Here is a 15618-nt window from a genome sequence, read left to right on the forward strand (position 1 = left end):
CTAAGTGCATGAAATTAACACATCCTAATTCACACACCTAACGTTTCTCATTTTCTCCCTGGTAATCAATCACATTGTTCAGGCTGCTCATAAAGCTTTCCCTTCACAAGGATTAGAAGTCCTGTGTGTTTTTATTTTTTATTAGAGGGCTATTGAACTGGTTGGAAAATTACCAAATGCGCAAGTAAAAATTATGTCTGTGACCCTGCATGCTTTTTTTTTTTTTCCCCAGTTTTTTTTTCTTTTTCATGGATAATTGTATATTTCTGTATTTATGGAAGGGTATCTGAAAAGTGAAGAAACCATTGTAAATTTTCGAGTATATGCCTGTATTCTCATACGTTGGATCAATTGGAAGGCTTTGGAAATCTTTTCAGTGTGGTACAAATGTATTTTACATAGATGAAAGTAGTTGAAACATTTTCTGCAACTCCAAAAAACAAGGATTGGTTCTGATTCGGATTTTAAAGCTTGGTGGTGCGTGTAAGATATGATAAACTGTCTCCTTTCTCATGTGTGGTGTGTGTTAATATATGTATGTGTTTAAAAAAAAAAAAAAAAAAAAAAAAAGATCTATTTATATATCTCTCTTCTTTAAATCAAACAGAAAGTTGCCCACTATCCTGGGACTATGTCACATATCCTCCCCCCAGCTTACACCATGGATATATTTTGCAAAAAGGCCATTACCTAACTTTGTGTACTATACTGTAAGCTACCAATCTAGAAGATACACATATTGTTATCTTAAGGGCCATCAACCCTGTACACTAATTGTGGGTCTTACCTATATTTACAAAGAAGAGAAAATACAATATTAATGCACTGAATACTCTAGAGGTATAATATACAATATAATTGCACTAGCAAGTTATGTTATAATGCAAAACTGTCTGTGACATTGTCCGCATGTGTAACCTAATCGGTTAGTTCCCACACATTATTTTTTTTTTTCCCCTTGACTTCCAGTCCATTACATCCTCTGACTTCATTTCAACACCCGCTGCATCCTGCACATGATAGGACTGTTTCTTCAGCCTCTGACGAGACACCCGGACCGGATTCTCCTGGGCTCCACACTGTGGTCCAGAGTGGGGAGATCTGGAACTATTCAAGCGCAGCATTGCCCTTCATTGCCTCTGCTTTCTAATCTTTGATCCTTCTAGGCTCCTCTTACTGAAATGTCTCTTCACAGCGGCTGCCCTCATGGCATGGAATCCACTTTGGGTCCCATGGGCACTGCAGTCATGCTTACCGGAGCGCATCACTTACTCAGGCGGTTCAAACGTTGTAATCTCATTTTCTGGTTGAGCGATGTCCCCAGCTCTCACTGTGCCCTTTTCTTCACGGGCATTAGTTTCTGTAGGATACAGACGCTTGGGCTGGGCCAATACCTTTTCTTGTAGTGGGGACACTTGTACATTACTGTTCCGCATAGCTTCTTTTTGTCTTAACTCTACCGCTAACTTTTTTATGTACTGCTTCTATGACCCAAGTGTCTGTCTTAGGTTTGTAACCTTTTTCTCCAACTTCATCTGAGGAACGTCCTGATCAGCAGTAGCGTCCCACTCAAGTCTTCAGAGCCTCGAGCTCCTCGTCCAGGTCACGCTTTTGTTTCTCTGCCATCTTGCGGCCAGTACGCTCAGACTCCAGGTCCTTCCTCGGGTCTTGAAGCTGTCCTTCTGTATTTCTTTTTCCGCTCAGTGCAGCTGCTAGTTCAGCTTCTTTGGAGTTAAGTCGCAATTTCACGTCTGTCAGCTGATTCGGAGCAAGGTTTAACTCCATTTCCTTTTCTCTATTCTTGACCTGCAGCTGCTGGTGCTCCTCCCGGACCTTGTCCATTTCCAGCTGCAGCTGGGCACTCTCATTGGCCGTGTGATCCAGCAGCTTGCAGTTATCAGCCATCTCAGTTTCATAGCGCAATGTCGGGCAGGCCACCTGACGGACGGACAACTCCTCCCTCACGGCGAGCTGTGTCTTACACTCAGCAATCTGCGCCTGCAGCTCGTCAATTTGATCCCGCAAGGCCCCTCTCAGGGCCTTCACCTCTTCCTGGTGCAAGTGCATCAGAGCCTCCTTCATATTTTGGAGCACTGCAGTTTTTGTCGCTAGGATCGCTTTTGCTTCTGTCTGCCACACCTCTTTCTCCTGAGTGTACTGACTTTTGGGGATGGAGCAGCCTCTCTGCTTCTCCATCTCTTGCTCTAGTTTCTGGACCTTCTCCGTGCTCCTTCTTATAGAGTCACCTGGCCTCTAAGCTCCACCTCAAGCGATGGTCTTGCGATGCTCAAAGTGACCTTCAGCTGCTCATGTTCTGCTGGGGGGGACTGGGTACTCAGACGCTCCTGCAGAACGTTTACTTTGTTAGAAGCTTGGATACATCCTTCTTGCAGGACAAACTGCTTCTTCTTGGCCTCCTGCAGATGCGCACGCATCTCTCGCAGCTGGCTTTGCAGTACATGCTCTGCTTGTGTATGCTGCTCCAGGGAGAGGCATTGTTTTCCCAGCATTCTCTCTGCATTCTGCAGTGCTGCCTGTACTTCTAAATTTTCCTAGGACAATTGTTCCGTCACTTTTTCTGCTTGGTGAAGCTTCTCCTTTCCTTCACTAGTCTGGTCATATACATGTGAATTTTCTTCTTTCAGATGTACATTCTTTCTTTACAGTCTCTAAATCACTCAAGGCATTCTCATAGGCTTCCTTCAAAGTACACAGCTCTGTGTTTAGACCATGGCCCTCCTGTGTGAGTTTTCCACTAATGTGCTGAGAGCGTGAACCGCTTGTAGTGCCTCCTTATATTTCTGTTTTAGGTTAGCAATCAGTCAGTCAGAGTTGTTCTGCTTTTCATTCATGGTAGCAATTGAGGTGTTGGCCTTTTCCAGACTAGTCGTCACCTCCTCCAACTCACTCCGTAAGTGCTCTGTTTTCTTCCAAGCCTGGTACTCGCGTATAGCTGGGAGTACACACCTCTGTAACTTGGCGTTGGCCTCCTGTACCTTGGCGTTCGCTTCTCGCTCCTTATTAAATTGCTCCCACCGTACCTCATAATCTTTGTGGGCCTTTTGGAGTGCAGAAATTAAGGCCTCTTTATCCTGGATCAAGGATTCAGCTTCCCTTTGTTCCTCCTTTTCCTTTGCCACCGTTCCCATGATGATTCTGCCAGGCACTCTGGTCTGCAGCACATCTTGGCGCCTTTCTCACGCACGTTGAACTGACATCCCAGGCTCAAGTGATTCGGTCACTTCCTCTGTGACTTGAGATACTTTTCTTCTTCTTTCTCTTTGCTTTATTAGCTCCAGAGACATCAGTATTACTGGGCACACACACACTGGTATCAACTTCCACATCTTGCTTGCGCTCACACGTTGCTTGTTTTTGCAGCTGTTTGTCTTTGAAAATTTGAGGACACGCATCTTCCATGTGACCTAATTCATGACAGGCCCAGCATACTAAATTCATATGCGGGTACAGCTCTCTTCCTGGAGCCACATACGAGTCATAGTCATCATCTTCAGCATGCCTGAAGGGACACTGTTTTGCATGGTTATGTACATTACAAAACAAACATTTCATGTCGGCCATTTAAAAAACCCGGCAGGGAAAACTTTGCTTAAGGCGTTAAATTTACACACCACAGCAATCCTTTCATACCCGACAGGGCAAACTTTACACTCAGCACTTGCTAGATGCGATTTTAACTTTCTTAACCAAAAAATGTTGGTTTTCTGCTTGGGTTCAACGCCTTGACATATCTTCATCTACTGAGCTCTCAGTGCCATTGCAACCACACTTCACGCATTCCCTGTGTATGCTGTAAGTACAACTGGTCATACACATTGGGATAGACGTCACTTGCAGAGTCTGCACTTTTAATTTGGCCGGGAGGCCATATTAAATCCCCACGTTTTTTCTCAAGCCCACAGACCTTTCAGTGTCTGCTCGCATTCTCCACCATATGTGACAAACGGCTCCCTTCATGTAGCGCTGCGGTTTCCACAGGCTCTTCGCGACAGTCTACTAGGGTTTAATTTGTAGAAAAAGGGGACAAACACGTGTATACACACTAGGAGAATGGAAACAAAAGAAAACGGCGCACAACGCCAAATAGTGAAGTAAATTCAACAATGTATTATCAGATTAAAAAGGGGGTAATATATCTGCGTACATGAAAGAGATTGGTAAAAGGCATGTAGTGTGTATCACACTGTTTACCACTCGGCAGCTGTTGGCTGTAGATTCAGGTGCTTGTTTCCCTCTGCTGATGCAGCTCGGTTGATTCTGGGGCAGGACGTCAGTCTTTCACTCCCAAGGGGATTTCCCTTCATGCAGCCAGGTTCAGCAGCTGGTATTGGGGCTCGGTGAAATCGCTCCGGCTTCATGGCCGATATGGAGCTGCTCCTATACCTCAGCAGGTATATCCTCTGCACAGAGGTAGGACCACAGCTGACTGGGGTGCCCTCAGCGTGCCACGATGCCGCTCCGTCGCGGGACGCCGTGTAGTGACGTCACTGTCTCCACAGCAGAGGTGGATTCAATAGGGAAGTTTGAAAAGTCTTACAAAGTCTCTCATAAGTGTCCAAAACTGCACACAGGATGGAATAAAAACAGGACAGGCCAGTGTATAGACAAAGGCCAATATAGGCAGGTATAAGGCAATAGAATGTTACATCCAACGCGTTTCGTAGTATTAACTACTTCTTCAGGGAATCAGTAGTTAATACTACGAAACGCGTTGGATGTAACATTCTATTGCCTTATATCTGCCTATATTGGCCTTTGTCTATACACTGGCCTGTCCTGTTTTTATTCCATCCTGTGTGCTGTTTTGGACACTTATGAGAGACTTTGTAAGACTTTTCAAACTTCCCTATTGAATCCACCACTGCTGTGGAGACAGTGACGTCACTACACGGCGTCCCGCGACGGAGCGGCATCGTGGCACGCTGAGGGCACCCCAGTGAGCTGCGGTCCTACGTCTGTGCAGAGGATATACCTGCTGAGGTATAGGAGCAGCTCCATATCGGCCAGGAAGCCGGAGCGATTTCACCGAGCCCCAATACCAGCTGCTGAACCTGGCTGCATGAAGGGAAATCCCCTTGGGAGTGAAAGACTGACGTCCTGCCCCAGAATCAACCGAGCTGCATCAGCAGAGGGAAACAAGCACCTGAATCTACAGCCAACAGCTGCCGAGTGGTAAACAGTGTGATACACACTACATGCCTTTTACCAATCTCTTTCATGTACGCAGATATATTACCCCCTTTTTAATCTGATAATACATTGTTGAATTTACTTCACTATTTGGCGTTGTGCGCTGTTTTCTTTTGTTTCCATTCTCCTAGTGTGTGTGGGGTGCTGAGCCACCCCTGCGTTTACAGCTGCAGACGCCCTTATCCCTAACACGGTTATGTGGCATTTATTGTTTAATGCATAATTAATTCACTGTGGGAGTTGTGGTTCAATTTTTTATTAATTTTTCTTCACTTATTTGATGGTATAGTCACTGCACTGTGTTTATTTCTATATTTATACTTAATAGGTAGTTAGGTAGTAGCGCACAGTTTTGTTTTTTATTTTTACGTGTATACACACAAGGGGCCCTCAACGGTTTATTTCTCCATTAGTGACGCTGAACATTTTTAAAACCGTCACTTTAAGAAACAAAATAAATCATAAAAGGAAATGTCTACTCCTGTCAGGAGTCTAACTCACATGCCTATCCCTATGTGCAATATTGGCTGACTAAATCAGTTACCAACTTTAAATAAAACAGAGATCACATTGAGACCTTAACTATCAGATGGGGACAGCGTCCCAATAGATCCTCAGTTGCTGCAACATGTGGGGGGCAGTCTACCCCGAACTGGATCCTGGGGAGCAGTAACAGCCCAGCCTACAGGCTCTGAGAGAGACTGGAGCAGCAAACTTCACTGCAATATATTCCTGTTCATATATATATATATATATATTATATATATATATATTATTTATATTATATATTATAATATATATAGTGAGAAAGCAGAGGGCACTCAAATACATATGAAGGCAGGTGCTTGTCCCATAAAAAGTATAACACAAGGCTCCTTACCAAGCAGACTGTGCCTGCTGTTTAATACTTTTTTTGACATTACTAAGAGTGCTGCCTCTTCTCTACTTCGTGATCCTGGATCCCCTTTTCTGCCTGGTATGGAGCCTTGTGATATAGACATACACACACACACACTCATCTCTTATTGATCCACTGCTGGATGAAGGTCTCCCAAGATCTTCAAGGTACTACAGTTTGCAAGCCTCTCTTCTCCACATTGCTCCAACATACTTTCTGATTTCATCCTCCCATCAACTTACTTTTGCTTGGTCTCTTTCTTTCCTTTGGAATCCAGTTGAGTACCATTTTTGTCCAATGATGGTGATTTCTTCTTCCTATATGTCCAACCCGCTGCCATTTTCATTTCTTCACCCTTGTCATGATGACACTGGCTCTTGTTTGATTTCAAATATATATCACATACATAAACCGTCTGCATTGGTTGACATTTTGTATTTAAATTTTATGTATTTAAATTTTATGTGCAATGTGCTGAAACATTGCATGTGAGTCCATTCTGCAACCTTTGCCTTCCTCCATACTGGAAATAGTTTGTATAAGTTACATCTAAAATATAAAACGTTCAACGATAAAGTATACTTTAATTAGGATAACATTGAATGGTTAACACTGTTCAAGAACAATTATACCAATTATGTGCAAATTTTTGTTTGCATGTATGTTCTCTCCAGTCAATCAAAGTTGAACAAACTTGAGGCCTCACAGTTATCCTACTTTTGTAATTAATAACCTCTTAGAAATGTGTATTATGTTATGGAGTTTTAATATAAAGTTTTGTTGCCCATCAAATGGTGCATTAATTACTGTTTGTATTGCCTGATCTAATTAAAACGAAGGATTTAGTTCAACTCTTTATACGATACTTTCACAAAGTTTATGACATTAGGAACATGTAGTATTCCTTTATTGGATTCAACCAATGGCAGTGTTGGTTTTTGGGTGAATTGAAAAAAAAATTATAACTAAAATGTTGTTAACTTACATTTACTGCAACTGTATGTAGTTTTTAAATGATTTAGCAAGGTATCTGTCTAAACTTGTCAAAATGGGTAATGCATGTTGACTTCTTTCTATAAAGAACTGTATATTTTATAAACACATTTGCTTCCCTTGCCTATCCCAATTGTAAAAAGTCTTGTTTAATCATTTACCATTTTACATTTTGCAGTTTTCCACGAGTAACCCTTTTAATTCCAGCATCCAGGCCAGAAATTTAGCAATATGGACTATACATATTCATGCATTTTTCAGAAAACAACATTTTAAGTGTTTATCAAACTGATATCCTGTTTTAGAAATCAAAATAATTTTATATCCATCTTGTTGCAGCTAAATAAATGTTTTAAATACTATTGGCAAGTGCTGTACAGTATAAACAGATAGGGGCAGCTTTAGAGTTTGCTTCTGACTGAGAACAAATAGCTGGTTTGCGACTCCTAAAAATAAGGCCACCATTTAGAGTTGCCAGAAATAAGCGCAAGACCGTTTGCGTGAGGGTCGTTAATATGACTGGCAGAGCGGAGGTATTTAATTTATTTACATGAGCATATTATCAGTGCACACATGTTGCAATAACATCAGTCTTGTATTAGATTCCAATTAAAGTTGAATTAATAGCAGTTCTTTAATAACCAATCCATGCAATATCCTACATGTGGTGTTTTTAAAAAAAATCAGTACTGTAGGATTAGATAATACTTACAAATATTACAAAAAAAAATTTAATTCGATTCTTAATGCCATTTTTAATGAGTTAATATAATGAGCAGTGGCGTGGCTAGACATGGGAGGGACCCCGGGCCAAATCAAATTTCAGGACCCCGATAATATTACTACTTACTGTAATTTTGTTTTTTCCATCACCCATCCTCTCCCTGATCCTCTCTAATCATCAGCTCTCCCCCCTCCTCATAACAGCTCCCCCTCACCATCTCTCTCCCCATCTTAGCTCTCTCTTCCCCTCATCTCTCTTGCTCTCTCTTCCCCTCAGCTCGCTCTCTTCCTCTCTTCCCCTCAGCTCGCTCTCTCTCTCTCTTCCCCTCATCTCTCTTGCTCTCTCTTCCCCTCAGCTCGCTCTCTCTCTTCCCCTCAGCTCGCTCTCTCTCTCTTCCCCTCAGCTCGCTCTCTCTCTCTTCCCCTCAGCTCTCTCTCTTCCTCTCTTCCCCTAAGCTCGCTCTCTCTCTCCCCCTCAGCTCGCTCTCTCTCTTCCCCTCAGCTCGCTCTCTCTCTCTTCCCCTCAGCTCGCTTTCTCTCTCTCTTCCCCTCAGCTCGCTTGCTCTCTCTCTCTTCCCCTCAGCTCTCTCTCTCACTCTCTTCCCCTCAGCTCTCTCTCTCACTCTCTTCCCTCAGCGCTCTTCTTTCTCTCTCTTCCCCTCGGCGCTCTTCTCTCTGTCTCTTCCCCTCGGCGCTCTTCTCTCTCTGTCTCTTCCCCTCGGCGCTCTTCTCTCTCTCTCTCTCTTCCCCTCGGCGCTCTTCTCTCTCTCTCTCTCTCTTCCCCTCGGCGCTCTTCTCCCTCTCTCTCTTCCCCTCGGCTCTCTCTCTCTCTCCCCCTCGGCGCGCTCTCTCTCTCTCTCTCTCTCTCCCCGTCAGTGCTTTCTCTCTCCCCGTCAGTGCTTTCTCTCTCCCCCTCAGTGCTTTCTCTCTCCCCCTCAGTGCTTTCTCTCTCGCCCTCAGCGCTCTCTCCCGTCCCCTCAGCGCTTTCTCTCTTCCCCTCAGCTCGCTCTCTCTCTTCCCCTCAGCTCGCTCTCTCTTCCCCTCAGCTCGCTCTCTCTTCCCCTCAGCTCGCTCTCTCTTCCCCTCAGCTCGCTCTCTCTTCCCCTCAGCTCTCGCTCTCTCTTCCCCTCAGCTCTCGCTCTCAATTCCCCTCAGCTCTCGCTCTCTCTTCCCCTCAGCTCTCGCTCTCTCTTCCCCTCAGCTTTCGCTCTCTCTTCCCCTCAGCTCTCGCTCTCTTTCCCCCAGCTCGCTCTCTCTTTCTTCCCCTTAGCTCGCTCTCTTCCCCTCAGCTCGCTCGCTCTCTCTTCCCCTTAGCTCGCTCGCTCTCTCTTCCCCTTAGCTTGCTCGCTCTCTCTTCCCCTTAGCTCGCTCGCTCTCTCTTCCCCTTAGCTCGCTCGCTCTCTCTTCCCCTTAGCTCGCTCGCTTTCCTCCCCTCAGCTCTCGCTCTCTCTTCCCCTCAGCTCTCGCTCTCTCTTCCCCTCAGCTCTCGCTCTCTCTTCCCCTCAGCTCTCGCTCTCTCTTCCCCTCAGCTCTCGCTCTCGCTCTCTCTTCCCCTCAGCTCTCGCTCTCTTCCCCTCAGCTCTCTTTCGCTCTCTCTTCCCCTCAGCTCTCTCTCGCTCTCTTCCCCTCAGCTCTCTTTCGCTCTCTCTTCCCCTCAGCTCTCTCTCGCTCTCTCTTCCCCTCAGCTCTCTCTCGCTCTCTCTTCCCCTCAGCTCTCGCTCTCTCTTCCCCTCAGCTCTCGCTCTCTCTTCCCCTCAGCTCTCGCTCTCTCTCTTCCCCTCAGCTCTCTCTCGCTCTCTCTTCCCCTCAGCTCTCGCTCTCTCTTCCCCTCAGCTCTCGCTCTCTCTTCCCCTCAGCTCTCGCTCTCTCTCTTCCCCTCAGCTCTCGCTCTCTCTCTCTCTTCCCCTCAGCTCTCGCTCGCTCTTCCCCTCAGCTCTCGCTCGCTCTTCCCCTCAGCTCTCGCTCTCTCTTCCCCTCAGCTCTCGCTCTCTCTTCCCCTCAGCTCTCGCTCTCTCTTCCCCTCAGCTCTCGCTCTCTCTTCCCCTCAGCTCTCGCTCTCTCTTCCCCTCAGCTCTCTCTCTCTCTTCCCCTCAGCTCTCGCTCTCTCTCTCTTCCCCTCAGCTCTCGCTCTCTCTCTCTTCCCCTCAGCTCTCGCGCTCTCTCTCTCTTCCCCTCAGCTCTCGCGCTCTCTCTCTCTTCCCCTCAGCTCTCGCTCTCTCTCTCTTCCCCTCAGCTCTCGCTCTCTCTTCCCTTCAGCTCTCGCTCTCTCTTCCCTTCAGCTCTCGCTCTCTCTTCCCCTCAGCTCTCGCTCTCTCTTCCCCTCAGCTCTCGCTCTCTCTTCCCCTCAGCTCTCGCTCTCTCTTCCCCTCAGCTCTCGCTCGCTCTTCCCCTCAGCTCTCGCTCGCTCTTCCCCTCAGCTCTCGCTCTTTCTTCCCCTCAGCTCTCTCTCGCTCTCTCTTCCCCTCAGCTCTCTCTCGCTCTCTCTTCCCCTCAGCTCTCGCTCTCTCTCTCTCCCCCTCTCTCTCCCCCTCAGCTCTCGCTCTCTTCCCCTCAGCTCTCTTTCGCTCTCTCTTCCCCTCAGCTCTCTCTCGCTCTCTCTTCCCCTCAGCTCTCTTTCGCTCTCTCTTCCCCTCAGCTCTCTCTCGCTCTCTCTTCCCCTCAGCTCTCGCTCTCTCTCTCCCCCTCAGCTCTCTCTCTCTCTCTCCCCCTCAGCTCTCTCTCTCTTCCCCTCAGCTCTCGCTCTCTCTCTCTTCCCCTCAGCTCTCGCTCGCTCTTCCCCTCAGCTCTCGCTCGCTCTTCCCCTCAGCTCTCGCTCGCTCTTCCCCTCAGCTCTCGCTCGCTCTTCCCCTCAGCTCTCGCTCTCTCTTCCCCTCAGCTCTCGCTCTCTCTTCCCCTCAGCTCTCGCTCTCTCTTCCCCTCAGCTCTCTCTCGCTCTCTCTTCCCCTCAGCTCGCTCTCTCTCTCCCCCTCTCTCTCCCCCTCAGCTCTCGCTCTCTTCCCCTCAGCTCTCGCTCTCTCGCTCTCTTCCCCTCAGCTCTCTTTCGCTCTCTTTCCCTCAGCTCTCTCTTTCCCTCAGCTCTCGCTCTCTCTCCCCCTCTCTCTCCCCCTCAGCTCTCGCTCTCTTCCCCTCAGCTCTCGCTCTCTCTCTCTTCCCCTCAGCTCTCTCCCTCTCTTCCCCTCAGCTCTCTCCCTCTCTTCCCCTCAGCTCGCTCTCTCTCTTCCCCTCAGCTCTCGCTCTCTCTCTTCCCCTCTGCGCTTCCTCTCGGCACGTGCTCTTTCTCGCTTCCTCTCGGCGCGCGCGCTCTCTCGCTTTCTCTCGGCGCTCTCTCTCGGCGCTCTCTCTCGGCGCTCTCTCTCGGCGCTCTCTCTCGGCGCTCTTTCTTGGCGCTCTCTCTCGGCGCTCTCTCTCGGCGCTCTCTCTCGGCGCTCTTTCTTGGCGCTCTCTCTCGGCGCTCTCTCTCGGCGCTCTCTCTCGGCGTTCTCTCTCGCTTTCCCCCTCTCCCCCTTCCCAACCTTTGGCGGGAGGAGATGATGATCAGAGAAGCAGCCGGTAGAGGAGTTAGTTGTGTTGTGGCAGCAAACACCGGAAGTAAGAAACACTTCCGGGTCAGGCTGCTAGAGGGCGCTTCTCCCCTGCCATTCTACTCTGCTTTGCTGATTCCTCTACCAGCTTCTGTTTAACGCCGGGGCCCACCACCGCATACCATCTTCCGCCACCTGTCTCGACAGGGAGGGGGGCGATTGCACGTGCTTTGCCCAGGCTATAGCTATGCCCCTGATAATGAGGATCCTTTGATTTCTATAGCAGATTTTAACACACTTCCCCAACACTTTCCGGTTTGTGATCATTTGTTGCCAATATTCCCAGCAGTTTCAGCTGCAAACTGTAACAATAGGCAGTTACCATAGTAATATAAAAATACACATTACTGCCTTGGGACTAGCCATTAATCATACTACACCATAATAACCAGCATTTGCAACATATAATTTCTGTAGCCGTGGCTGCAAGTGCTGCTCTTTAGATGCACAAACGCTACCTGGCAATGTTTGCTATTCCTAAGACCAAAACCCTGGAAAGAATGAGGGAAATAACTTATTTGTTTTCAAAATGTTCCCTTTACTAAATTAGACAAAAAAAAATCTCAGCCTTTTTTCATCTTTCCTAGGGAATTGTGCTGCAGAGCTCCCTTCTGCTAGGCTCCAATGTTACAAATTATACTTTTGGGGGACTAATAATTCTGCAAGTGTGTGCTGATGCAATTAAGCACAAACGTTACGCGGGTGTAATTATTATTCACAAACCTGCGATTGCAGAAGACATGAGAAAAAGTGCTCGCATAGCCAATGGCGCTCATCCAAGACCTTATAGTTTAAAACCAGCTGTTCACCACACTATAGTGCCTAAGGCTGCGTCCATAGACACTTCGCGCGCGGAGGCTGACTGGCCATGGAACACGCGCCGTCCGTGGGCATGCCTGTGATGTCACGGAACTGGGCGAACCGCTCATGTGACCGGCTCGTCGCGTCAAGAAAATCCGTTTTAACTGATTTATTGCGCAATGCGCGCTCCCTCCTGCTTCCGCACGCCGTATAGACGCGAACACTGCTTTTAGGTGGTCTGATTGCTCAGCGTGCGGACGCGTCCACGCGGTCGCCCATACCATGGACGCAGCCTAACTCTAAATCTGGTTGTAATTTTAGAAATAGTAATGGCGCAGCAATAAACTTTTTAACGTCACCGCTATTTTTGCGATTACATTTAAATTCTAAATTTGGTCCATAGTTGGATATAGTAGACACAAGTGAGTGCTTTGCTGTTTGAATCCCCTCACACGCCATAGATTTATCTAAGTGATACGATCCATGATGTATGAGTGTTCTACATGAATTTACAATTGTTTTGCTATGAGATCAATAAGTGCTGTTTTTGTTAACACACACACACACAGTTTGAGTTTGTATTGTCATCATAAAATGTCCTCCGTTGAATTTATTTTTCTAATCATACTGGAATTCTTTCCACAAATCTGCTGTGAAGACGGTAAACGCAACTGCAAATAAATACTGTTGCCATCACTGTTAACTCTTGTGTAATAAGCAGAACAAATCACTTGATACAGTTTTAGGTTTGAGCATATATTTCCAATGATTTTACTGTAATTGACTGTTTTGCTCAGATTTTTCTGCAGTTACGATTTCTGTTCTTTAAAATCTGTGACATTTTAGTCAAGCGGAAAAGAAACATTAATATTTAACAAAACTTTGCAAAATTTGCTCTGCTAAGTCGGAGGATGGTCTTATTTTGGAAAAAAAAATGTAGGTGGAATTTGTATCACTCGACCAATTGAATATCACAAAAGGATTCCCTGCTTTAAAGCTTGTCCACAATTTTGAGTATTACACGAAATGCATCTACTAATATTAAAACACTTGATGAAATATTTTATTCTTGTTAATTTACATAATTTGAATTATTACAGGTACCATTTGTACGAGCAGAGGAACAGTTTAATTACAACTGAACATAATACAATGCACTTATATTTAAAAGTATAAAGTAATTGTTCAAAGATCTGCAATGTCTTCTCTGTTTAGCCATTAAGGATAACTGCGATTAATGTTTTCTGTCGGTATGCTGTAGTAATCTGGTATCACAGCATATATGAATGTATATGAGATGTGACCAAGCTTTGTAACAGAAAGATGCATGTTGGACAAGTTTGTAGTAAACTCTTTATTGGTTAACATGCACTGACCAACACCGATTACATGCTCTAAAATATGCATTTTTAACATTTATTTTTGAATGATTTAATTTTTGGCAAGCCTGCAATCTGTTTTAGTTCTCAACGTTTAGCTGATTAGATGTATCACCTTATTCATAAAATACAGTTAATTTTTTCTGATAATTTTTTTTTTTTGGGGGTATATACTCGAATATTTACAGTTTGTAAGGTGGTTTTTTTTTTATTTGTTTTATTTTTGTGCATGACTTTCTGCAACCGTCAGCTCATTGTCACTCAGCTTAAATATGCCTGGCTTCTTAATAGTCAATGGTATCCTAATTCCTGGCATGAGAATTGGTTTACCTGTTGTGCTTGGCTGTTAATTTTTTTTTCTTTAACTTTTTTCCCTAATGTATTTATGAAAAATATTGGCAAGTGTTAATTTCTTAATTTGCTAAATTTCTGGTTAATTTACAAAAATCTTTGCAGCCTTATGTTTTTTTTTTAAATACTGATTATAACTGAATAATGTTTGAAAAACTAATGTGATTATTTTAAAACAAATTACACTACATAGATTTAATCCACAACAATGCATCAATGCCATTTTTTCCCTAAATTGTTCAACTAAAATACTTTTATTCATTTGTTTTTACAGTTTATTGCAAGTCCACTGCATTTAGATTAACTCATTGTTTTGCTATTTGTGGATTCAGATTCATATACCAGCCATTTTTCAACTTTTGTTCCTTCTGCTTACTCACCCCTTTTTTATCTTCCTGTTTGCTTTCTGATCTATACAGATCCGAGTGGTGAATGCATTTCGTAGTTCCCTATATGGAGGTTTACAAAAACCTGAGTCCCGAAGCTCGATCCACAATTTCATGACACACCCAGAGTTTAGAATAGAAGATTCTGAGCCTCATATTCCGCTCATTGATGATACGGATGCTGAAGATGATGCTCCAACAAAACGTCACTCTACTCCGCCACCCTCTCCCAACAAAAATAACAATGCTGTTGATGGTGGAATACATCTTACAATAGAAGCGAACAAGTCCGCTACCTCTTCATCCCCAGGCAGTCCACTACATAGTCTGGAGACATCACTCTGATCGTAAGACGAATGTTAACATACTAGCTGATTTGCAAAGAAACAAATTGAAACTGGGTCCTTTCACGCATTGTGGCAGGCAGGAGAGAATCCCTGTCTTGGACTTCAAAAGAAGACGCACTTGTATGAATGTAGATTTATTTTTTTAAATAATGCTTTCTGCCAGACTGAGGGTCCTTTTCTTTGGGAGGGTAAAGGGATGGCTTTAAAGGGGGTGGGGGAGATGAACTCTGACAGATACCATAACCCAGCAAAAGAGACCTGCAGAACATCAGTTATACTGGACGATGATTGCCCTGGACAGTGTGTTAGCAACGCTCTAGATTATATTGATCCTTTTTTTTTTTTTTTTGGGCCCTGGGTCATTGAATTGATTATTTATGTTCTAAATGATACAGATCTGTTTACAAGGTTTATAGATATTTTTGGTTCCTGTTCATAGAAGGGAAGCTTCCTTTATACATGGTGAAAGAAAGAAGTCCTTTAAACACTGCTGTATTTTCATGAAAAGGGGTGTATCTATTGAACCTGTACTAAATTTTTGCCTGCAAATTACTTGTTAAATATTGTAGATACATTGCTAAGACTAATAGCCAAATAGAAAACACTAATGCTGTATAAAAACTTAAGCAGTTGTGTTTTAATTAAAGTTATGGCCTCTGTCCTTGTTTTCTTTAAAATAAAAATAAAAAAAACAAACAAAAAAACTCATTTACTACTTAGTGGTTTTCAAATTACTGTTCTTTTTTAATGTTAAGAAAATGATAAAGAACTGAAAGGAATATTGTGTAATGCAGGACATCCATGTGTGACAGAACTTGCTTGAAATCCTTTTGCTGTCTCCGTCAAAAATATATAAAATCAAAATACATCAAAAATTAGTCTCTTTTTTTTTTTTTTTGTCTAAACATGTTAGTTTTAGAACTGTCTTGGTGAACTGTGAGTGGAACA

General features: G+C 44.6%; 1 protein-coding gene across 6 annotated transcripts in view; it reads left to right on the forward strand.

The window, feature by feature from the left end:
• Window positions 1-15378, forward strand: part of ATP2B1 (ATPase plasma membrane Ca2+ transporting 1) — a 140733-nt gene extending 125355 nt beyond the window's left edge. For 5 of the 6 annotated variants that reach the window (XM_075600449.1, XM_075600452.1, XM_075600453.1 and 2 more), the window contains one exon: window positions 14357-15378. In XM_075600449.1, coding sequence (XP_075456564.1) covers window positions 14357-14668 — 312 coding nt within the window. In that variant the 3' untranslated portion in view covers window positions 14669-15378. The remainder of the gene's footprint in view (window positions 1-14356) is intronic. The other variant, XM_075600454.1, reaches the window with a different exon arrangement.
• The last annotated feature ends 240 nt before the right edge of the window (window positions 15379-15618 follow it).

Source organism: Ascaphus truei, chromosome 5, assembly GCF_040206685.1.
Source record: "Ascaphus truei isolate aAscTru1 chromosome 5, aAscTru1.hap1, whole genome shotgun sequence".
Taxonomy (NCBI): Eukaryota; Metazoa; Chordata; class Amphibia; order Anura; family Ascaphidae; genus Ascaphus; species Ascaphus truei.